This window comes from Ipomoea nil, unplaced genomic scaffold, assembly GCF_001879475.1.
Source record: "Ipomoea nil cultivar Tokyo-kokei standard unplaced genomic scaffold, Asagao_1.1 scaffold2957, whole genome shotgun sequence".
NCBI classification, from domain to species: domain Eukaryota; kingdom Viridiplantae; phylum Streptophyta; class Magnoliopsida; order Solanales; family Convolvulaceae; genus Ipomoea; species Ipomoea nil.
In genome coordinates this window covers 3895244-3921095 of record NW_017619385.1, presented here as the reverse complement: position 1 = coordinate 3921095, position 25852 = coordinate 3895244, and the positions used below count along the sequence as shown (strand labels likewise).

At 35.4% G+C, this 25852-nt stretch overlaps 1 protein-coding gene and 1 pseudogene across 1 annotated transcript; both read left to right on the top strand.

Moving 5' to 3' along the window:
* The first annotated feature begins 1635 nt into the window (after positions 1 to 1635).
* On the top strand, positions 1636 to 11211 carry LOC109162789 (annotated as a pseudogene).
* Positions 11212 to 14024: 2813 nt separating this feature from the next.
* Positions 14025 to 20288, top strand: LOC109162786 (tropinone reductase homolog). The gene is made up of 5 exons (XM_019311470.1): positions 14025 to 14212; positions 14302 to 14509; positions 14597 to 14813; positions 17913 to 18025; positions 19912 to 20288. Exons 1-5 carry the CDS (start codon positions 14139 to 14141, stop codon positions 20089 to 20091), a joined length of 792 nt encoding a protein of 263 aa, XP_019167015.1. The 5' UTR covers positions 14025 to 14138; the 3' UTR covers positions 20092 to 20288.
* Positions 20289 to 25852: the final 5564 nt, after the last annotated feature.

Below are 25852 nucleotides of genomic sequence, written 5' to 3'. Positions count from 1 at the left end.
TAGGGGTGTCAGTGAACAGAGCTTTCGGTAAACTACTCGTGTTCGTGTTCGGTAAGCGTTTGTTTATTAAGGTAAAGAAACATTAGCAAACAAAATTTAGAGCTCAGTTTATAAATGAACAGAGTCTGAACAGTTGTAAGCTCGTTTGTTAAGAAATCGTGAACAAGCTCGTTTGTGTTCGTTTAATAATGTTCGCGAACAAGATCGTTTAGTGTTCATTTAATAATGTTTGTGAACAAGCTCGTTTGTGTTCGTTTAATATTTGTTTGTATTCTCTTTGTAGTTGTGTTACTTGTTTGATTATTTTTCGTGAAGATATATTATTTATTGTTCACAAACAATTTGTGATCATGAACATGTTCATATGTTTGATTATATTAAGCATTAACGAACGTATTTATGAACATGAACGAACATGTTCGTGAATGTGTTCGCGAACGTTAACAAACACTAATCAACGCTTAACAAACAAACACGAACATGATTTTCAAAAACCTTAACAAACGAACACTCACACTCACACTCCAAAACCTTAATAAACGAACACGAACAACCTCTGTTTGTTTATGTTCGATTCTTTAACAACCCTATTTACAACAATCTGATCAAATGTAATTTACGAGATTCCATAATAATTTTTTAATTACAAATTTAAAAATCAAAACATTAAAAAAAAAAAAAAACCCTAACCTTTTCTCCAATGAAAAGGTGAGTTTTTTTTAATTTTTTTTTTTAAATTTTTTTTGATAATGTTTGATTAACTTTAATGAAGGTGGTGCAAATAACAAATTGTTGTATTTACACCACCTATAGAGTTAGCACATCTATCAAAGTGTGGTGTAAATAACAATAAGAGTGGTGCAAATAGAATTCCACTTATATCAATGTTACAAACTACGTTAGGCGCCTACGCGTCCGATTAATTATTATTTTTTATTTAAAAATAATAATTTTAAACTAAAAATTATAAAAATTCACTAATAAAATATAAGGTTTTCATGGTTTTTTCTTAGAAACTATTTATTTAAGTGACTATAAAATTGTTCAAAATATTGTTGAAACCAAATACATAAAAAAAAACTAAAATTAAGAGCAAAAGAAGCATTTTTTAAGAAATTGGTGGGGCAAACCGTCTACGGCTGTTTGTTCACATAGATCTCGAAAAAATACGCGATTTCAAAAAAAAATTGTGCAAAACGGATAACCGAATCAAAAATTATGCCTTGCCAAAATTTCTATACTTGTCAACCACCCTAAAAAAAATTTAAAAAATTGGGCGGTTCAGCCGGTTAGGAGGAGGCCGATTCCAGCCTTCCTTGACGTGATCGGGTGGTGCAGATTACGATTTTTGCAACACTGTCATATATATACATCTATTTTGTTTTGAATGCTACGGACTCCTATTTATACATTAAAGAAAGGAGAAAGTTCTTTTCTCAAGATGTTGAATTAAGGTTCTTCAAAAAAAAAAAAAAGATGTTGAATTAAGGTAAAGCTAGCATTGAAAAAAGTAAATGTAGGAAGCAAGTGAAGAGTACGTCATGTGGAGCAAAGCACAAACACCAATAATATATGAATTTGAGCCACCAATTACCAACACTAAACATGGGAAAATCATAATATAACCGGCCAGCAGGTTGTTTCTTAATATAAGCTACTACCTAGTAATCTAAGCTTTGGTCTTTGGTCCTTCATTAACAATTATCACATCCCATCAAGAAATGAGCAGAGGAGAAGGAAAGTGGTCTCTTCAGGGCATGACTGCCCTCGTCACTGGTGGAACCAGAGGCATTGGGTATGAATTCAACTACTAAACTCTTCCCAATTATATTTTTGCTGAAAGATATGTTCAAATTTTTATTTGTCTGGTTTTCAATTCATTAGTTATGCAATCATAGAAGAGCTAGCAGGATTTGGAGCGGAGGTGTACACTTGTGCCCGGAATCAAAACGACGTTAAGGAATGCGTGGAGAAATGGAGGGAGAAAGGCCTCAAAGTCGCCGGATCTACCTGCGACGTATCCTCACGGGTGCAAAGGGAGGAGTTAATGGAAAAAGTCGCCAATCACTTCAATGGAAAACTCACATCTTGGTACTCCCTTTTTTCCATTTTTATCATATATATATATATATATATATATATATATATATATATATATATATATACCCAGTATATACTAAATTCTTTTTTGGTAAATATACATTTTGTTTTGTTTAAATAGGTGAATAATGCTGGGACAATAGCGCCTAAGGACGCAATAGAGTTCACAGCTGAAGATTACACATGTAATGGGAACCAACTTTGAGGCTTCATTTCACCTTTGTCAATTGGCATATCCATACCTCAAAGCTTCAGAAATGGGAAGCATAGTTTTCAACTCCTCTGCCGCTGGAATCATGCCTACCATTAAATCTACTCTCTATTCCGCATCCAAAGGTAAGTATATATTATCATTTTGCTTATCCAATCATACTACACTATATATCTTCAACATAGTTGACTCAAATTAAAGGTTATAGCTCTATCATTTTTAGTCTGGTTGAAAATTCATGACTAAAGGATAGATGAAAATAAAATTTTAAGAAAAATAAAGCTATGTAAGCAAGTAAATATCATCGAATGATTTTTATTAAGAAAAAAAAAAACCTCTTTTCATTAGTTATCTTTAGGAAATGGTTACTTTCTCTTCCTTAGCATATCTATATCTTCTTTTTTTTTCTTTTTTTTTTTGGGGGGGGGGGGGGGGGTCAGACCACCACGAGGTGTTATGAGCAGGCTTTAACAGTAAGAGTGCACAGAACTCGCGAAATGCACGTATTTAATTCTTTCTAACAAGTGACGCCCACAAAGAAACCTAATTTGCACTACAAAAAAAAAAAAAAAACCCTAAAAATATCCCACCCCATTTGTTAAAAACTCAACCCAGGCCAAGATTTTATTTATTTAAATTTCTGCAAAAAACCATCAAAATGATTTAATGGAGTTACTTTTACTATTTTCTCTACATCACTTCAATACTCTTCAACTTTTAGATCATTTTTTTTTTTTTTTGAGTGCACAGGAGGGGCCATGAGGCCCCGAAAGTCAAATCACATCATAATATAATAATTAAATAATAAAATAATAATAAATAAATAAATATTAAAAAAAAAAGAGAGTGAAAAAGGCTACCAAATTTGCAGTCTTTTGTACATATGAAAGCTTTCTAATTGTGCAAGCTTTCAAACCATGTAAGACTAATTTTTTATTTTTTTTTTTAAAATAAAATAAAAATGTCACCTAAAATTGTAATTGTAAAACTTGTAGGGATAAATCTAGACTTATCTTTGATCTATAATGGTGATGATCCACAATTCCAGTCGAGCATCACGACATTTTGTCAAATTGCATTACTATAGTTAAAAAGTCACATTATTGCAAGCTGACAAAGCCAATATGCACATGCAATAAATAAATAAGTAGAATTATTAGATTAATTTGGGGGGCATTTTTATAAACACCGATCCAAACCATTAGGGGCATTTTTATAAGTAGCTTATGCATGATTCCCCACAACTATATGTGCCATATTCCACCTAAGAAGCATTGCTTAGGTGGACTATATGTTTTTCTTAATAGAGATTAAAAACAGAGTTAGTGGTAATTGATATAATTTTTAAATTTTTGTTGATACTCGAAAAATTAGCTACTATGTAAACATTGCTATTACGAAAGGAGAATTTAAAATTTTTGCTCTGTTGCAATTCAATATTATGCACAAAAAAAATATAAAAAATCTTTGATTAGTAGTTCAATAAACAATTTTTAGTTACAATTAGTGATATACTTCAATTTTGTTTAAAAGGTGTATTTCGTTTGCTTTGACTACACGCTACTGCCAAAACATCGAAACAAATTTAAAATATTTTGGAGGTGTTTGGGTAAATAGCTGTTAACTGATTGTGTTAGTGAGTTTGTCTAATTGATAGCACTAGCTGATTGTAGAAAGATATTTGGTAAATTGATTGTTAACTGATAGTTGATTACATGCTAAATGACTTTTTCAAATGTTGATTGATAAAGATACTGTTGGAGGATAAGAATGTCTTTTCCTAACCTTCATCTTTTATATATAAGCCAATGTGAAAAGCTGATATAGTTGACTGGAATAATATCTTTTCTCCGTCTTCTTCAATCTGCTTCCTCTTCCTTTCCATAGCTTCATTCATGTAGCCCATATTCCAACATGGTATCAGAGCGGCGAGGCAGCCACGCTGCCGCTGTCACCGTCGCCGGAAAATCGAGTCAAAGAACGGCTCATCCGGCGATGTCGATTGTTAAATCCCTAGTTTGCGCATCGCCAATCAATCCGATTGCTACGCAGAGTAGTCGATCATCAGCAACGATTTCGCAGAGGAATCCAGAAGATAAGGAGAATCCGAATTGCTCGATCTCCTAGGTGACCTCCACAGTCGTTCCGCAACGGAAGGAAGGAGTTCGTCCGTTGATTTTGAGTCGATCTCCAGTACAAGTGACCTCCACAGCCGTTCCGCAGCGGAAGGAAGGAGTTCGTAGCTCACACCGATTGAAGCAGATGGAGCAGTCCTCCGATTCAGCCACAGAGGCTGTGTCTCTTGTTCCGAAGCGATCGTAGGAGTTCACGAAGGAAGCTGCTAAGTGCTCGTGGGAGCTGACGATTGGAGGCTCCGCCAAGCTGTCTGACGTTGTTTTGGAGGCGTCTGAGCGATCCAAAGAGATCGCCGCCGAAGCGTCCAAGAGGTCTAAGGAGATCGTGGTCGAGCAGATCACGTCTCAAATTCCAGCCGCCGCGATCTCTCAGCTTGTCGACTCGTCGTCGACTGGCTCCACTCAAACAACGGTGGTTGCGGCCACGGAGGCTGATCTCAAGAGATTTGGTGTTACGGATGAGTCGAGAGAGTTCGTTAAGGGGATTACATTGAACACATTCCGGGATTTTCCTCTACAAGATGATTCAGAAAGGTCCTCCGATCCATTCCTACAGTCTCTAATGTTCGCCAGGATCTTACAGAGTTCCAGGAAAGACATGCAAAACTTGTTCTCACATCAGTGAAGGAAATCTCTAAACTAAGGTATGAGTTATGCCCCCGTGTGATGAGAGAGAGGAAGTTTTGGAGAATCTATTTCCTTCTAGTTAACAACCATATAGCCCCTTGTGAAAAGAGATACATAAAAGAAAAAGGATCAATTCATGGGGAATTTATGCCAGTTGGTGCAGATTGTAGAGTTGTGCTTTCATTCAATCTCTTGAATGCTGATCCTCATGATTGGATTTATGATTGGGTTTTTCAAGAGTTAGATGATATGTTGGTGGCTCCTATTGTTCAAGCTTTACGACTAATAACTGACATTAGTGTGGAGAGTCAGGTTCTCTACCATACTTCAAAGTCCTCATTTTCTGGATGGGATGAAAAACAGGGGAGCTATATTTTCAGTATTAAGGATCTTCCCTTCTTCGTGAATTCAAATGAGTGGCATGTGGACACTGAAGAGACTGCTGCCCGTGGAAATGAGTGGAAGATTGTATCACTAACTGCATCTGCATACCCTGTTGCATCCCTTGCAAATGAAAAAGCTCTGACAAGGTGGGAAGGTTATGTAACCTTGTCTGTGAAGGCTGCTATGATCCAAATGTCACAAGGGGTTAATAAGGACACATTGAGCTGGTATAATTCATATACTAATGTCTTTGGGATGTATATATCAGAGAGGAGGTTTGTTGATCTTGGGAAGTTGATTATGCAAAGCAATGCTATTGAGGATTCTGATCTTGTTGTTTATATGAATCCAACAGCACTGAAGGCTTACCGAAAATTCCATCAAGCTGGAGTTCTTGCACAAGTTGCTACTGGACCTCTGAAGGTTTTCTGCAAAGGTGATGTTGATCCACTTAAGGTGAAGGATATTCCTCATGATTTGCCTTTGAATGAGCTGAAGTCTATCCTTGAGGCTCCCTGTGATATGGAAACAATTAGGCAGACAAAGATTGTCCTGGATGAATACAACATAGAGTATGGTAACTGAATGGTAGTTGGGGCATTGCTAGCAATGAATCCCGAGGAAGATAATCAGACAAAGCTCTCAAGCGGTGAAAGTCTTCATTCATGCCCAAGTGACTTCCTTGATGCTTTCTCCTTTTTTTTTTTTTTTTTTTTTTTTTTTTTTTTTTTCCCGCTCTTTTGTATATAAGTTGGGCATGTAGGATCTACACGCTCCAGCTTAAGGGGGGGGGGGGGTGTTGGAGGATAAGAATGTCTTTTCCTAACCTTCATCTTTTATATATAAGCCAACGTGTAAAGCTGATATAGTTGACTGGAATAATATCTTTTCTCCATCTTCTTCAATCTGCTTCCTCTTCCTCTCCATAGCTTCATTCATGTAGCCCATATTTCAATTGAGCAACTTTTTGAATTTTAATGTTTTAGAGAAATAAGTTGTTACAAAAAGCTAATTAATCAAACATTTGTATTGATTGTTTAACAAAATCAACTACTCCGTATGTTATAATAGTGGTCAAATAAATCAAATTTAGTTGATAAGCTATGTTATCAACCAGGACTTTATAAATTATCTTGAGACATCAAAATTGACTCCTTTAATTTATTTGTTTTTTTTTTTTTGACTAATTTCAACATTGATGGGTGACTTATTGGAAGTATGTAGTTAAATAATCATTACAATTTAGGTTCAGTTAGGTAAAAATTGTTATATTTTGCTATTAAGAGAGTGAAAATCACATAGATAAATTTAGATGCCACATCATCATACTACACTCATAAAATGATAAATACTAATGAGATTAATAAGTTTACGTTATTATTAGATTTTTAATAATACAAAGATTAAATTGATCAATTTAATATTTTCAAAAAAAAAAAAATTGATCAATTTAATATTTAAAGTGCTAAATTAAATATTATATTTTGCATTTGTGGACTAATGTAGCACTAGTAGTCATGTACTTCAAATGCCAATATGTATAGAAACTGCAGACAAGGCTTAGTAGGAAAATGATATTTCCATTAAATTGTTTTACTTATATACTACGGATAAACAAATATTAACTAAGAATTATAACTAGCAAAAATGACACTCATTTCACATGCATGAAGCAGTGAAGCACATAAAATAAATGGTTATAAGATATTGTCATCCAATCAGCACACGCATCGATTAGTGAGTATGGTATTGAGTGCAGATCGACTCAATTTCAATTAATAAGTTTTCAGATGATATATTTCTTTGAAAAAATAAAAACAAGATTTTTTTCTTTAACATTTTGATATAAAAGATTTGATAAAATAGTAATTTTTTTGAGTGACGAGAGAAACCAATAGCTTGTGTATCAGGAAAATCTTACATTGTGACTCTAATTGGCAAAATAAGGACCACAAGGAGATAAACTAGTTTAGGTTATCTGATTTATAATTGACTGGCTCAAATCAATGAGGTCAATAGGCTGCACCCGCTAGGAGTCCAACTTGTAACATTGTACTTATCAAGTTAACAACTTGACCAAAAATTGCTGGATTATCTCCAGTTAGTAATATTTTTTCTTTTATTATCTATTGTTCTATTTATTTATTACTTTTTGAACGAGTATAAAAATGTAGGAGCAATAAATCAAGTGACAAAAAATTTGGCATGCGAGTGGGCCAAAGACAACATTCGTGTTAACTCGGTTGCACCTGGGGTCATCCAAACCAAGCTCCTTGATGAAGGCACTGTACGTACAACATTAATTTCCTTTTTCAGATCAGATTAATATTTAAATTCTTCTCTTAATTTATTTAATTAGCATATTATAAGTAATAAAGAAAATGATCAAATAAACTCTTGAACTTTACATAATAGATCAATTAGACTATTGAACTTTTAAAAGATACAATTAAACACTCTAAAATGTTATGACTACAATGTTTGAATGGTCGCCTTCTCTTAGAGATGGAACCATTTTTGGTTGCCTCTCTAGAGAAGGCGACTTCCGGAGATGACAACTAATTTTGGTCGCCTCTCGGGAGAGGGCACCCAATCAAGTCACTGACAGTGCATTTCGAATGCGGTCAACGACAATTACAATAGTCAGTGATAATCTGTTAGTTATGAGTAAATTGGACCTATTTGATCGATTTTAATGATTTTGATGGGTTTTACACATTTTAAAAGTTTAGATGCCTAATTACTTTATTATATAAAGTTTAAGGGCATAATTGTCACTTTTCCCTAAGGGGGTGTTTGGTTGGATGGAAAACATTTTCCATAGAAAATGTTTTCTTAAAAGTGAAGGAAAATGTTGTTTTATGTTGTTTGGTTGGATGGAAAACATCAGTGTTGCAAAAATCGCGCCTAGGCGCTAGGAGGCCGCCGCGAGGAATGGCCTCGGCGGCCAGCCGCCTAGCTGGCCGGCTAGGCAGTCTAGGCAGCCGCCTAGACCGCCTAATCGGCCGGTTCGGCGATATTTTTTTTTTTTTTTTTTTGAAAATGCCGAAAAAATTCCGAAAGGCATAACTTTTGACTCGGTTGTTTGATTTGGACAATTTTTTTTTCAAATCGCGCATTTTTTCGAGATCTATACACCGCAAACAGCCAAAGGCAGTTTGGTCCACTAATTTCTCAAAAAAATGCTTCTTTAGCTCTTAATTTTAGTTTTTTTTTTTTTTTTTTTTTTTTTTTTTTTTTTTTTTTTTAATGTATTTAGATGGTTTAAACAATCTTTTGAACAATTTTACAACCACTTTTGTAAATAGTTTATAAGAAATAACTATGGAAACCTTAAGGGGCGTTTACTAACAGGAAATTTTCAAGAATTTTCGGAAATTGAAAATTGAAAATAGGCTAGGTGTTTACTATGCTCTTTTCCCATTTCCAAAGTTTGAGAATTATTCTTCCTTTTTCAAGAAATTTGGAACACAATCAAAAGTTGTTTTCAAATCTGAGAATAACACGCGTGAATAGTAGATCCACCCATCGAATCCGCCAGCCCTAAAATTCTAATTCCTAATTCCTAAATCCCTAATTGCCTTCCGTCCTTCACCTTCCCCGGCTCTCCGCGACTCAGCTTCTCGTCTTCTCTATAATCTCCACGACTTCCACTCCAGTACTCCACAATCCACACCCCCACACTCGTCTATGCCTCACGCCTTCTGGTTTCCACAGACCACAGTTCCACCTTCAACGAGGGCGACACTCCAGTCAGCTGGTCTGCGGTCACTCCCTCGGCCCTCCGTAGTCTATCCTCCGACGGCAACGCCGCCTTCGCAGCTTCGCTCCTCTCTTCCTCAGACCTCAGTCCTCTCACAGTCTCACAATCTCACGTTTCCTCAACTACTGCTGGACGCCGGTGACTCCTCCCTGCCCCGTCGGCCAAGCCACTCCACTGCTTCAGACTCCAATCAACCACTTGGCCAGTAACATACTGAGCTCGATAAATTTTTTTAATTACTATTTTTGTGTTTTTAATTTGGATTTGAAAATTATGTATTAATTGCAGTGTTGTAAAACTCGGCCGCCTAGCCGCCTAGGCGCCCGCCTAGGCGCTAGGCGGCCACTTGCCTTGGAGTTTTGGCCTATAGGCGGCCAAAACTCGGTCGGCCGCCTAGGCGGCCTGGGCGGCCGCTAGGCGGCCTGGGCGGTCAAACTCGGCCGAGTCGGTCAACTCGGCCGAGTCGACCGATTTCGTCCGATTTTGACCGTTTTGACCGATTTTGATCGATTTTGTCTGATTTTGACCGATTTTGACCGATGTCGTCTTTCATTAATTATTGATTTTAATATTATTATGACATTATGACTTATAAATTATCATTATTTCATTTATTTAGATGTGTTATTTGATTGAACGTTGAAAACAACCTTATTAAAATTATCGAACTACAAGTCTGTCACTATTTTTTTAAATTTTTTTGGTGCCCGCCTAGCGCCGCCTAGAATCTGCCTAGGCGCCGCCTAGACCGCCTAGGCGCTAGGCGCTGCCCGGCCGCCCGACTAGCGCCTAGCGCCTACTGCAACCTTGATTAATTGTGACTTTGGCACTTGGCAATGTGCATGCGAATTGTGACTTTGGCACTTAGCAGTGTGCATGCGAATTGTGATTAGGATTTTGAAAAATATGTATTAATTTTAACTTTGGCACTTGGCAGTGTCAGTGTGTATATGATTCATATTTTAGAAATGATGTATTAATTGACACTAGAGAATGAATAAAACAAGTTTTCAATTTTGGTTTTTGAAAACAGGGAATTGAAAACAGAGAATTGAAAACAGAAAATAATTTTCTGTTAGTAAACGATCCCTTATGTTTTAGTACTAAATTTTTAATTTTAAAATTTTTTTTAATTATTTTTTTTTTTTTTAAAAAATCGGCACCTAGGAGGCGCCTTTTTGCAACATTGGAAAACATTTTTCATTGGAAAATGAATTCTTTGCCAAATGGTGAGATTTTGTTTTCCACAAGGACTGGGAAGAAAAATAACATGAGTGTACCGTTTTACCCTTATGAAAGTTTCTTAATTACATAAGCACCTATTTATTCATTCATTTTTTTAAAGTCATATTGGTCTTTATACGCATTATTCCTTATCTTTTTAAACCCAACCAAACAATGGAATCCATATTCCTAGTAATTTCTTTTCAACCAACTAAACAATTGAATCAATATTCCTGAAATTTATTTTCTATTAAATTTCAATTCAATTTCCCTTCAAATATTTTACAGTGAACCAAACGGACGGTGAGTAATAACTTCTTGTTCTAATTTAAAAAGAATTCATTACATATATATATTATTTTCCCATTGTACTGAGTCTACTGACTGTGCAGAGTGAGGCTGAAGTATCGGAAGTAATCGGGCGCATGATCCGTCGGGCTCCGATAAGCCGGCCAGGAGAGGTCGGAGAAGTGTCGTCACTGGTGGCGTTCCTGTGCTTGCCCGCTGCATCATATATCACTGGACAAACTATCTGCGTTGATGGTGGATATACCATCACTGGTTTTCCATAAAAAATGGCATTTTTTTTTGTTCTAACGTGATAATAAATAAATCTCTTTATATTCATTGCAAAGTAGTGTTATATATATTAGAAATTGAATATTAAGAGAGGAATAATATAATGTTAGTATTACCATGTGCTAATTGTTTTATGGATGTTGTTGCTAATTTGAATAATAATGTTTGTACGTTTTCGATGTTGTATACTTCAACTTTTATTTACCCAACTTAAATACTATCTTATTCTTTAAATTTTACTTTTAAATTTTACTTTTATGATAGTGAACTATAAACTTAAAAATTGGCACAATGACATGATAACCAGTTATAATATGCGTATTACGCCACTGAACTAATGTTTAACATAAAAATGAGAATAAGTAAATAATTAATATAATGTTCAAATATGAAAGTTAATTTTTTTTTTTAAACCACATAACCAAATTTCATTAGAACAAATGTTCAATACAATGCGGAAAAGAAGTAGACCAAATAATAGGATCAGGTTGCGAACATGCCGTCCTAGTTAAGGCATGAGCATCTGTGTTCACTGATCTTGAAACATACTGAATAGACACCATATCAAAGTGTCGTTGTAGATCCCGACATTCATTCAGAATACAGCCTGCATAGGTAAAGTCTGGTAAGGAGCCTTTAAGCAACTTACATATCAACTGGCAACCAGAGTGTATTCTTGCTTTTAAAATATATACCCCTCTCCTTGGCCCAGGTGAGAGCTTCCTTGATAGCTATGACCTCAGCTAAATGAACATCATCCATGCACTGTACCTGGCCATTCTTTGCTGCAACAAAGCTACCATTTGCTTGTGTAATCACAATACCGTAACTAGCCTCATGTGTGTCTGACCAAACCGCTGCATCCACATAAACCATTAGAGTGTCTGCCGCGGCGGCACAGAAGTCGACATAGATGGATAGGGGCGGAGTCAGGATTTGTTGGTGCCGGGGGGAGGGGCAACCATTGCAATGTATTTCATTTTCCTTAGTAGTAAAAGCATATAGTAGTACACTACTACACTCGAGTTGGTTTAGCTACCATTTAACAACAATACCTAGACTTTTTGTTGTGGTGAGGAGTGATGAATCCATCTCCAATAAAGAGTAATTCAAAAAAAAAAAAAAATCCAAAGCTTAAGGATAAAAAAGAAATGAAAATTTACCTATAGACTTGCAGCTTGAAAATTGAAGAGAAATTACCTGCAGTGTAAGCCGCACAATCAACAGGCTCAAAGCTTCCTTCTCCCGTTCATAGTACCCATAATCCCCCTTTTCTTCCTGGATTTATTTCAATGGCGCTCAGAAAGGGATGCAGATATAAATTGAGGAAGACAACGATGGAACAATCTCGAAATTTATGAGAAATAAAAAAAAAAAAAACTGAATGAAGAGAAAAAGGATTTCGAGGAAAGAGCGGAGGCAGCCGAGCATATGAAGCAGCGGTGCGGCAAACTCGACGAGGGCGAACTGCACTAGTTTGGATGATTTTTTTTTTTTAAAAAAGCAATAATTACATTCCACTTGATTTTCTTCCTAGGATTACAATAACACTTCAAATTCTTTTTTTTGGATGGGTGGGGGGGGGGGGGGGGAGGCCCCCGGCTGCACTAAGGTGCCTCCGCCCCTGTAGATGGAGTTACTAGACTTGCGCCTCCACCTGCCAAAGCTTCCATCCTCTCTTGCCATTCATGCACAAGGCGTGCCACTTCCATCTTAATATGTGCTGGCTGCCAGATTTACGATTCCAATAATGATTGTTTTGAATATAATTAAAATACATTAACTTGTGATAATTATGATTGGAAATAAAAATAATATCCAAATAATTTTCATATTAAAATAAATTTAATTATCTTTAATGCGATTTTAGCTGTTTTTTTAATGGGTGAGTCGTCCCTGCAACAACGGGACTCTATTTGACCCTTCTGAACCGAGCACCACCCGCATCAACTAGAAGGAACCTCAACAAATCATCAGGAGGAGTCTCTAAGATCGTCGTATCCAACCATAATGTGACCAAGATTAACAAGAAAATTGGCACAACTGTTACCTTCCCTCAACACATGCGTGAAAATAACCTCATCAAACCCCCAAACAAGGAACTTGCAATCAACAATGAGAGCAATAATAAAGTCGCTAGGCTTGTAGTTCTCCTCCATCACCTTAACCACGGCTTCTGAACTAACCTCCACTACCAACCTCTTGAACCCCCTTTCTTTACTAAGTCGTAAACCCTTCGATCCCTTAGGTCCTACAATTCGGCAAAGAAACTATCTATAATGTCAATATTTCAGTGGTCATTGATTAGTTACTAAATGTTAGCTTCTTTTTTTTTTGTTGAAAGTGACGTATCTATATAATGGACTTACTAAAGTTGTCAAAAAGTAAGTAAAGAGTTATACAATAAAGTTATAGCATATATATGAATTCATATGTTTTCCTTGGGTACATGATTGAGATAGATTTTTTCTAGAACATAGTAGATCAACTTGTACTAAAATGTATATTCTAATGTATAAATGTAATATTATTATTATTAGAAAAAAATCATATAAAAAAAATTAGACATCATATATACATTCACCATAGAATAAGATAAATATCAATCTTGTGAAGGTTGAAATGCTTGAACTTGAAAGGAATACACCTGTGGTACTGGTGATAAAGAAGTGTTGCCATAGGGAGAAAAAAAAGGACTAAAACTTTTTTAGATTTAATTGGGTGTAGAATATGAAATAACAAATTTAGGCTATTCTTGAGAACTCAAGAATACCAGGGTGCTCCCGGAATTACTATTCTCTTTGCAAAAGAAATAGCTCATTCTAAAAAATGATATCCCTGAGAACAAAAATCTTTACCAGACAACGGAATAGGCCTATTCTCGAGAATTTCATTCTATTTTATGCATATTTCCTGAACCCGTTAATGTATTAAATAAAAAAGAAAAAAAAAAAGAATAAAGTTTGAAGAGTGAGTAACATTACTCTGTCTATATATACTTGTGGGTATGGACTAAACATGGGAAAATCATAATATAACCAGCCAGCAGGTTGTGTGTTAAGCTACAAGTAATCTAAGCTTTGTTGTTTGGTTCTTCATTAACAATTATCAAGAAATGAGCAGAGGAGAAGGAAAGTGGTCTCTTCAGGGCATGACTGCCCTCGTCACTGGTGGAACCAGAGGCATTGGGTATGAATTCAACTACTAAACTCTTTCCAATCTTTTCCATTATATTTTTGCTTAAAGATATGTTAAAATTTTTGTGTGGTTTTTATTAGTTATGCAATCATAGAAGAGCTAGCAGGATTTGGAGCGGAGGTGTATACTTGTGCCCGGAATCAAAACGACGTTAAGGAATGCGTGGAAAGATGGAGGGAGAAAGGCCTCAAAGTCGCCGGATCTGCCTGCGACGTATCCTCACGGCCGCAGAGGGAGGAGTTAATGGAAAAAGTGGCCAATCACTTCAATGGAAAACTCAACATCTTGGTTGCTATTCCCTCCCTTTTCCATTTCTTTCTATCATATATTTGTATTTGGGTAAAGATATGATTTATATATATTTTGTTTAATTAGGTGAATAATGCTGGGACATTAGTGCCTAAGGACGCAACAGAGTTCACAGCAGAAGATTACACAATTGTAATGGGAACCAACTTTGAAGCTTCATTCCACTTTTGTCAATTGGCATATCCATATCTCAAAGCTTCAGAAATGGGAAGCATAGTTTTCAACTCCTCTGCAGCTGGAATCATGCCTGTCATTAAATCTACTCTCTATTCCGCATCCAAAGGTAGGTATTACTATTCCATTTCTGCATCTTTTGCATAGTTTGGTGGGTGAAAGACTGAGTTTGGGGTAATGACTTTGTTTGACATGAAAAACTAATAAGTTAACTAATTGAAATTAAAGTGTTTGGTATAATTAATGGTTGAATTAGCTGATAAGTGCAAAATCAGATAAAAGTATAAATTAATCTATTGAGATTTTGATTGATGAAGGGTAGATGGTATCATTTTTTTTTGTAAATTAATAAAGATATATATAAAAAAAAAGTTTAACAGCCAGTAGATTATTTTTAAATGCTAGATCAAAATAAGTTATTATTTTAAACTTTTAGCAAATAGAGTTTATAGCTTATTTGTAATTTAAAATAAGTTATAAACTCTATCAAATAGAGCCAATATTTAGTCAGTATCCACCTTCAATGCAAAAACTTAAAAGACTGCATTATCAAAGCACATTCCGTGATCAATTTACCTTCTCTTGCAACTTACAAGTCTCCAGACAGAAGACGTGAAGGACCTTTAAGTTTGGAGTTCAAACTTAGATAGCCTCACGCTCAAATGAAATGTTATGAGTTTGGACCTTTGCGGCATGAACACACATGAAAATAAAATCCCCAAATCCATAGTGGTGACGATCAACAGTTTCAGCCATGCATCACGGCATTTTTCAAGTTGCATTAATATAATTAGAAGTCACTTTCTTGCAGGCTGAGAAAGTCAATATACATATAAATAAATATAATTATTAAATTAAATTAATTAAAAGTTGGTGCAGTTTTATAAACACCAGTCCAAGTCATTAGGTGAACCATAATTTGTTATTAATAGATGTTCAAAATTGATTGGTAAGAACTTTTAAAATTGTCTACCCACAACTGCCACAAGGCCACAATAATAAAAAAAAGTACTGGCAAATTTGAAAACACAAGTCCAATAATGGATGAAAAAACACTAATTACTCATTTTGAGAATTACCTTTTAATTTGGAATATGAAGATTTGGAAAATTTTAAAATATTAATTATTATTTATGATATTAGTTTGTGCTGCTACAAATAACAGGTAAAGTAAAAATAAAATGAGGCCCCTTGCCTCAAAAGTAGTATTCGAGTCACGAGTAAGTTGAGTATAATTCTCGTACATAAAAATCACAAGTTTAATTATTGTCAACACTTTCTCTATTGAGCCTGTCATAGAGGGCCTTTCTAGTACATTCACTGAAATAGATTTATCCCGTGCATACTCTTAATTAGTCATTGTGAGTTTTTCTCATCACCCAAAAAAGAGTCTCTCTTTCATTTAAGTATTATATAAATCCATGTATTAATGCAAAATGTTTAATTTAGTACTCCGTATCTCAATCATTAAATATATCATATACTATTTAAAACATAACAATTAAGAAAAATGGGTTAACCTTGTTAATATCCATTGGGAAGTCGTCCTATATGGTTGAATGATGTGGCATCTAAATCTGCCTATGTGGCTACTAATTTCTCAGTACCAAAACACATCAATTTTTACCTAAGAAAGATTCAAAATGAGGTTGTAATTAATAAAACTTAAGTAATCTAATTCCAATTAGTCACCAATCAAATTTAATTTGAAAGAGTTTTACTTTATCATTAGATTTTTAAATATATAAAAATTAAATGGACCAAGTTAATATTTAACGAGCTAAATTAAACATTGATAAATTTACACCTTTTCGTCCCTAATTTATAGGGTAATAGGATTTGCCACTACTTGTTGGTTGAGTTCACTTCTCTCCCTAAGCTAAAACAAACGTTGCAAATTTCATCCATTTTCAAACAAGTCGTGCTCACTTCTCGTTTCTAAGCTATAGCTGATATTGCAAATCTTGTCTCTAATGTTTTGTTAGGAAAAAGAGGAATTTGCAACTCCAGTTATAACTTAGGGATGAAAAGTGAGCACGTCCAATAAGTAGGGACCGAATTTTACACTTACCCTATAACTTAGGAACGAAAAGTGTAATAATTTTTCCTTATCAGTCAATTTTGTCTTGTTTGACCACTATTAGTTGTTTGACTTGATTAAACAACTAATATGAGTGTCTGATTAATTTGCTTTATGCCTTTATGTAACAACTTATTGCTCCAAAACACTAAAATTCAAAAAGCTGCCCAAAGCAGTTTTTTCGATAAGCTTCTTGACAAAGTCATTTTACTTGTAATTAGCTATCAGCTAACTTCTAATTTACCAATATCTTTCTACAATCAGTTAATGCTATCAATTAGTCAAATCCACTAACCCAATAAGTTAACAGCTATCCGCTAAACAGCTATTTACCAAACACCTCAATATGCATATAAACTGTACACATGGCTTAGTAGGAAAAAGGATATTTGCAGTAAATTGGTTTACTTAATAATTATTATATGAAGGGTAAACAAACGCCAACAGACCACATAAATCTAGACTAAGAATTATAACGGTAAAAATGACACTCATTTCACATGCGGAGGACATAACGTAAGAATCATCACATACATTGATTAGTATGTTTGTGAGTGCAAACTCAATCTCAATTGAGATGTTTTATGATATATTACTTTGAAAAGATAAAAAATGACTTCTAAAAAAATTCAATATCATTTTTATCTTTTTAAAGTAATAAAAAAATTCAATATACCATGGATATTGTGGTCCAATGGCACCAAGTTGCTCCTTTATATGGGAGGTTGTGAGTTTGAGTTTTAGTGGATGCGATATTGACTCTTTGTGCTTTATTAGATTGAGAAAGTAGCTATGAACAGATACTACATTGAAATAGAGTGAGTAGTATTCATAATAATAATAATAATTATTTTTGAGTGAGAAGGGAAATCCCGTCACTATATGAGGCTAGGTACATAGTAAATCTCGCTCATGTGTAATAACTCATAAACCATAAAAGAAAAGTAAACTGCACTAGGTTGATCCTATGCGACGGGCTCAATCAAAATGATGTTGACAAAAATTGAACTTGTAATATTTAAGTACGAGTACTTATGTTTTACTTAGGGTACAAAATAGTAATATTCTTTCTTTTATTCTATGTGATTTTTTTATTTAACAAATTTTAAACCATGTATAAATATGTAGGAGCAATAAATCAAGTGACAAAAAACTTGGCGTGTGAGTGGGCCAAAGACAACATCCGTGTTAACTCGGTTGCACCTTGGATCATCCGAACCAAGCTCGTCAATGACGCCGAGGTACGTATAGTACAACATAATAATTTTCCTTTTCAGCATAATCTTTTAATTTCGCTTCTTAATTAATTTAATTATCAGATCTTTATATATAATAAAACAAAATCTAGTCACAAAATTTTCTCTCCAAAGTGTGAATGCATTTTGATAAAAACAAGATTAGTCGGCGGCAGTGTAAGAATTATGTCCAAAGTAAGTAGATTCCTTCGGCGCACCGGCATTTAGCTTTGTCTAGTAACCCATTGAGTCACTGTGATTTACATCATCTCACATGCTCTGTCGGGTCGGAGTGTGGGGGGCCCTTAGGGTTGGGGATTCAGCCTTTTGGGGTAAGAAACAAGATTAGCAAAGTATGAATGAATTTATTGTGAGGGTAGATTTATTTATACATATTTTTTTGAAGTTATTATGTGTATTTATATTTTATAAATTATATTTTATTATTATAGCTCTATGCCTCTATATCTATCTCTATATATAGTAAAGCATAATTTAGTATGGAAAAAAGTTTATTGTATTCAAATTTATTGGTAATGTTTTATATTTAATATAATTTGTGTATATATTCATTTAAACTTCAATTATAATTAATTTGACTCCACATATATAAAGATGGGAAATTAGATATAAAATAAATATAGTTCTTAGATAAATAATCTTTTTCAAATGATGAATAAGTTTTTTTGTAGAGATTTTCAATAAATATCGCATGTTATTTTATTTACAAGTTTTATTTAAATACGTTAGTTATATAATTAAAGTAGTTATTTCGAATTCAAATTCCTTTCAAAAAAAATTCAAATTTAAATAATAATATAAGTAACAATAAACTTTAAAATCAACATAATAATAGCATAATTAAACTTTTAAAAATATTAAATATTACATCTTAATTATAATAAAGCCATATGGTCTTGTGAAAATTAAATGTTGGTATTAACAACATTTAATTTTCACAAGACCATATGGCTTTAAAAAGCATGCATGCACACCACACGTGCAACCCCAAAGTCCATAAGTTTGAAATTAATATATAGCATAGCTAGGCGGCCTTATATTTAAGATTGTTGATGTGCATATCGAGGATTACGGAGACAAAGATGCGTTATTTTTGGATTCATCGGATACTATCCAACAACACTCTCCAACTCAATTGACGTGAAGTAGGCTTAGTAACATTAAGATTATATTCTCGAATTATTAGTTATCATCTTTTATTGATTACACACTTAATTCGATAGTATTTGGAAGAAAAAATCAATGTTCGAACTAAGATTGTTATTGTTTGGTCTTTAAAGGTCAATTGTATGTTGCTACATCTAGAGTTAGAAATCTCAAAAGTCTAAAAATTTTGATCCGTGGTGACTCTAAAATTGTAATTCAATTACTATTGTAGTTTACTAAGTTCTTAAAAATTTGTAGTATTAAATACTATGTACTAAATTTTTAATATAGTTTAAGATTTGTAGTAATCACCCACCTTAAATATTATTTTAATTGTAAATATATTTATGTTCATAATTTTATCATAGGAATTCACACATAATAATTATTAAATAACAAAAATTTTATATATGAATAAACCTCATATAGGATATATTTTTATAACATATTTTCCGTGCATCGCACGGGACAAATACTAGTTATATAGTTATACTTACATTTTTAATCAAACTAATTCTGAGCTCAAGAACTCAAGTACGTTTTTCTGTTTCCACAACCATTACTTTCTTTGCTAATTCAGAGGATGTCAAAAATTTAATTGGTAAATTTGTTAAATTAATAATAGATCGTGCATCGCAAGGACAATTACTAGTTATAACTAATAACAACATTTTGTTCTAATTAAAATGAATTCATTAATTAATTTTCTTTTCCCAATAATGCAGATTTATGCTGAAGGGTCGGAAGAAATCGAGCGCATGATCCGTCGGACTCCGATAAGCCGGCCAGGAGAGGTCGGAGAAGTATCGTCACTGGTGGCATTCCTTTGCTTGCCGGCTGCATCATATATCACCGGACAAACTATCTGCGTAGATGGTGGATATACCATTACTGGTTTTCCCTAAAATAAACTTTTATTTTTTGGTTTGTATGTTATAATATAATAAATCTCTTTATATTTTTTACGCTTAAAGTAGTGTCATGTTAAAAGTTAAATATCAAGAGACAAGTTTAAGATTGGAATTGAATAATGTATGTAGCATTACCGTGTGTTAATTGTTTTATGGATGTCGTTTCAAATTTGAATAATTATTATGTTTGTGACTTTTACGTTTTAATATATATTAATTACCCACTATTATTATTAGAGTTAATCAACAATTTGGTTCCTCAATTATTAGCGAACTGTCAATATAGTTCCTCAATTGCTTATTCATCGATTTGGTCTCCAAAAACAATTATTTTTAGTCGATTTAATCCCTCCGACCGTCGATTTGGTCCCCGAAAATAATTATTTTTAGTCGATTTAGTCCCACCGGCCGTCGTCGTAAGACGGCCTGAGGGACTAAATCAACTAAAAATAATTATTTTCAGGAACCAAATCGATAAATAAGCGATCGAGGGACTACATTGACAGTTCGCTAATAATTGGGGGACCAAATCGTTCATTAACTCTTATTATTATTATTATTATTGTTGTTGTTGGTAATTAGTGTTACAATTGCAGTTAACCACTAATTGGACTAGTCACATGTTATCTTTAGAAAAAATGGAAGCATTAAGAAGGTGTATTACACTATTACCATACTTTGGTTGCTATTATTAAATGTTACGTTAATGGTGATTATAATGTTGCTTATTGCTATTGATACTTTTAATTAATGATAACATTATGGTATTAAGTTATGAATCCTGATGAATTGTTTCCAATTATGTTCATGTGGCAATATTTCAGTTAAGAAAATTTTATGGACGTTATTATTTTCTAAACATTAATATTTTTTGGACATTAAATTTTATTAAGTTTTCGGACATTATTATGGACGATATAGACAATTAACAAAACATTGTCATAGTTAGAATGCTTGTAAAAAATAGTGTGATCATAGGCACTACATTGCATTCCAAACTCTGTAACTACACTGAATCTCCCAAACCACGCTCTAGAAGACTGTTTTAACCCATACAACGACTTCTTCATCTTATATTACAAACTTTACCATTCTCCCCCTAAGCAACAAACTCATGTGGCTGCTCCATATACACTTCTTCTGACCAATCATCATGTAAAAATACATTTTTGATATCTAACTGGTATAACGGACAACTATTAATAGGAACTAGAGAAATAAAAAGCCACATAGAAGTTATCTTGGCCGGAGAAAAAGTCTCTATATAATCAACTCCATAAGTCTGTACATACCCTTTAGCCACCAAGCATGCTTTAAGCCAAGCAACTGAACCATCCAGGTTTGTCTTGACGACATAAATCCACTTACACCCAATTGCAGAGTTCTCGGTTGGGAGATGGACAAGCTCCCAAGTCTGATTCTCTTCAAGGGCTGGCATTTCTTCCTCCATTTCAAATCTCCACCCATCATGAGAAATAGCTTGGCACAACGTTTTAGGAACAGACACGGAATCCAATTGGGATATAGAGGTACGAGAAGACTCTGTCAAATGCCCGTACGGAACAAATGAAGAAAGGGGATAGCAGTAACTACATTTACCTTTCCGTAGGGCAATCAGAAGATCAAGATAATTTGACGGAGGTTGTGGTAGGGGAGGAGTATTCACCTGTGTAACCGTCGACCTAACCACATCCTGGGCCGCCTAGAATACACTTGCGTAATGGGAGGTATTACTCCAAAAACGGACTCCGTTGTGGGCACATGAATAATGATAGTATATGTAAGAAAATCATCTTCTATCATTGGAGACCTACCCCGCAAATACTATTAGAGAACAGAATTTCCTCAAAAGGAGAGTAACACACTACTAACACATACCATTTTTGAGACTAAGAATACCCCAAGAAAAAACACTTTAGGGACATAGGATCAAGCGCAGCTTTCCCCTTAGTGGACGAACATCTTGTACAAAACACATACAACAAAAAAACCTTAGGGGGATAGGGAAAACAAAGATTTAGATGGATACACAATTAAATACGGGATTTGACCGTGGAGTACGGAAGAAAGCACCATGTTAATGAAGAAACAACCAGTGTGAACAACATCTGCCAAAAAAAACTTTAGGTAATTTCATCTGCAATAAAAGAGCACGAAAAATTTCCAACAAATGACGGTTCTTTTTTTCTGCGACACCATTTTAATTTGTTGGGGGTTGGGAGGGGGGGGGGGGGTAACCACACGAAGTTTGATGTATGATATCATTTTGACTCATAATGCAAGACAAAGAGCTAATGAAACATTCGTGAACATTGTTACTTCTCAAACACTATATAGTTTTATTAAACTGAGTTTAATTTCAACATAAACGTTTCGAAAGATATCAAACAATTCATCCCTAGATTTCATGAGATACAACAAAGTACATCTAGAGAAGTCATCAACAAAGGCTACAAAATATCGAAAACTTTTTTTTGACATAACCGACATAGACCCCAAACATCAGAATAAATTAATTGAAGCAAGAAGTCTACTATATTATTTACCCGAGAAATATAGGGAATACGGTGATATTTTGCAAACTCATATGACTCACATTACAAAACAGTCAAGATCTAAACCAGGACACATCTTTTTTAGCGTTGATAAAGACAGGTGACCATACCTGTGACACCCCGTAAATCCAAACTCTAATCAAGGATTAATTAGAGAATTAATCCTAGCCGACCTCTTTGTTAATTTATTCGTAAAAAAAATCCTAAAATTCAATAGTCGATGGACTAGATTTTGACTAGTCACCTAAAGTCAAAGAGTTGTACCTTGTGTTTCTTGAGTGGTGCCCTTGTTCCCCTGTCTTTCCAACTTTAGTAAGGGTATGGATGTCTTTCTACCTAAAGTTTGTGGTTCACGCTAACCTAGCAACACTCCTACATTCTTTCACCCTACAATCCAAACACAAAAATCTCTAACTTCTCTCTAGAGAGGTGTAGCTTCTTCTCCAAGCTAGGATTTGGGCATCCCAAATCTTGCAAGTTGTCTTCCAAGATTCCCACTTTCTTCATCTTGAGCATAGGGGAGGGTAAGATCCTTGGTCTTTTGGTGTTTTTAACCTCCTTTTAGGTGTCTTTTTCTAAAGATAGAATCTTTGTTGTCTTTTGGTTTGTGTATGAAGTTGTTGTGGAAGAAGAGCTTTAGGGAAGGCTTTCTAAGGGTGATAAGAAGAAGTTCTTAGGCTACAAAGGTAACCCATGCTTTACAAAACCTATTTTCTTACTTATATGATGATTTCTTGGCTTCTACTTGTGATTCTTGTGTTGATTTGTGAGATTTGATGCATTATCTTGTGGTGATGCATGTTTAGAGCTTGTTCTTAGGGTTCTTGAATGCCATTACTTGGCTATTTCTTGGGTTCAAGTCATATTGTTATTGTGTGTGAGATTTTGGGTGTTTTGGACTTGAATTTGGACTTGTTTTTTAAAATCCCCGAAGGGATTATGTTGGTGTACAGGGCGTACCCGAGGGCGGAACGGCGGGCAGAGGCCTACCCGCCGCTCCACCTGCGGGGAACAAAGGCCTCATGGGTTGGTATCCGCGGGCGGTTTTCCACCCGTGGCCCCACCCGCAGGGTACATTATTGTTGTTGGGCGGGGATTTGTTCCCGTGATTTTTTTGACTCGGTATTGATGTTTTGACCTCCCGATGTTGTTTTATTGGGCTATTTGTGAGTCTTCTTGATGTTTCATATGTCTAGGACGGTAGGTTGGGAATCCATGTAGGATTTGGTGTCTTGAATCATTCTAAGGGTCCGACCTTGTGATTCGTTGGACTATTGTGAGTCTTGAATGTTCTATGGAACTACTTTTGGTTTACCAGTTTGATAAGCATGCTAGTTTAATGTTGAAATGCTACTGTGTGCGGTTTGTTCTTTCTTATTGAGATTGGCAACTTGTATTGGCCATCGTTTGGTGTCGGATTGTGATCCTTTGTTGTTGAGTATGGTTTCATATCTTTGTTGTGATCCATTGATTGATGCCTATGATGTGAACGTATGTAATCATTGTACCCTTTGATTGATACTTGATTAAGGTTATTGTTGAACCTTAGTCCTCTTGGTAATGATGATGTTCTTGTGTGACTATGATTGAAATTGGTGGTGTGTTACCTGAGCATTGGCTCATATGTTGGAGGCTATGTGAATGAAATTAATGGTACCCTCGTGTACTGAGAGTTCGGCGGTGAATAGGAGAGTCGGAGGGGGGACGACGGTCCTCGGAGGCATAAGGTTGGACTCAGAAGTACAGGGTGGCACTAGGAGGTAAAGGTTGGAACCGAAATAAGGCCGGGGGTAGCCATAAGGTTGGAACAGGTCATAAGGTTGGAACTATGATACTTGTGACATGTAGTTGTCAATGTGGCATGTAGTTGCCAATGTGTGAATGTGTATTCTCTGCTTATGAGCATGTCTTGATGTACTCTACTTTGTGATCAGTAGAATGCATCTTGAGTTGTATTGTCTTTCATGATTCTTGTCTTGTTAATGTCGTAAGGATGTTGATTCCTTTTCCTTTGAGAGTGTGAATGAGTCCTTGAAGTTGACTTCTCTCTATGGCTTTTGAAATGATATATACTGTATTCCGTTTCAAAGTGGTTTTGACTTATACTTATCTATATATGCTCTTTAACGCGTATTGATGTGTTACCAGCAATGTTCGCTGACCGGGTGTTATCCCCATGTTATGTTTCCTTATTCTACAAGTTTTGAGTAGATGCCCGAGAGCGCTAGACTTGGAGCGTTAAATAGTTAGTCACCTTGTCTAGAAGTTTTGTTGATGGCATATGAGTCTTTTGAGCGGTCGTGTGCCTTGACTCCTTTTGACTTGTTTTAATGGTTTAGTTTTCCCGCCTGTGCATCTTTAGTACTGTAAGATGTGGCATAATGCCCCCGTTTAGACCCTCTTCCGCTTTATGATTAATGGATGATTAGATTGCTTTTCTATTGCATTTAAGTTTTGAAAATATGGTAAAATTGGGGTGTTACAGTTGGTATCAGAGCCTAGGATGTTAAAGTCTAGCCTTTAAGAAGTTAAGTGTAGTTTGAGACCATAAGATGACCCTTAAGTACTTAAGTGTTTATGCATTAGGACTTTTAGGACGCGTGGTGAGCTGTGTGTTGTCTACCATTTGTTATGTTTGCTTTCTTGCTTCTGTTTCGTTTTAGTGTTCTCCAAGTTGGCACCAGGTAAGGGTGCGTTGTTTGTTTGCGCCTTTCGTAACCGTGTTCTTGTTGTAGAAGTTTCGTCATGGCCCCGCCTCGTCATCGCGCCCGTATGCCTGAGACGCCGACTAATGAGCAGCTGGCTCAGAACTTGCAACATCTGACGCAAATGATGCAGACCCTGAGTGAAGCCCTTCTGCACAACAACCATCCTGCTCCTCCACCGCCGCCTGCCGGGAATCGGGATGTGGGACGTTTAGTCTCGGGACATAGGCCACCAGTGTTCGCTGGAGAGGAGGATCCCGTGATACTCGAGGAATGGATCCAATCCCTCGATAAGATCTTCGCCGTTGTGGGTTGCCTTGAGGATCGCCAAGTGGAGCTGGCTTCTTTCTACTTCAGTCACGAGACTGATCTCTGGTGGGTGCACGAGGGTCCCGCGTGTCAAGAAGAACCAGGTTTCGACTGGTCAGCCTTGAAGGACAGGATGAGGGAGAGGTTTTATCCATCGCACGTCCGAGCCGCCATGTACGAGGAGTT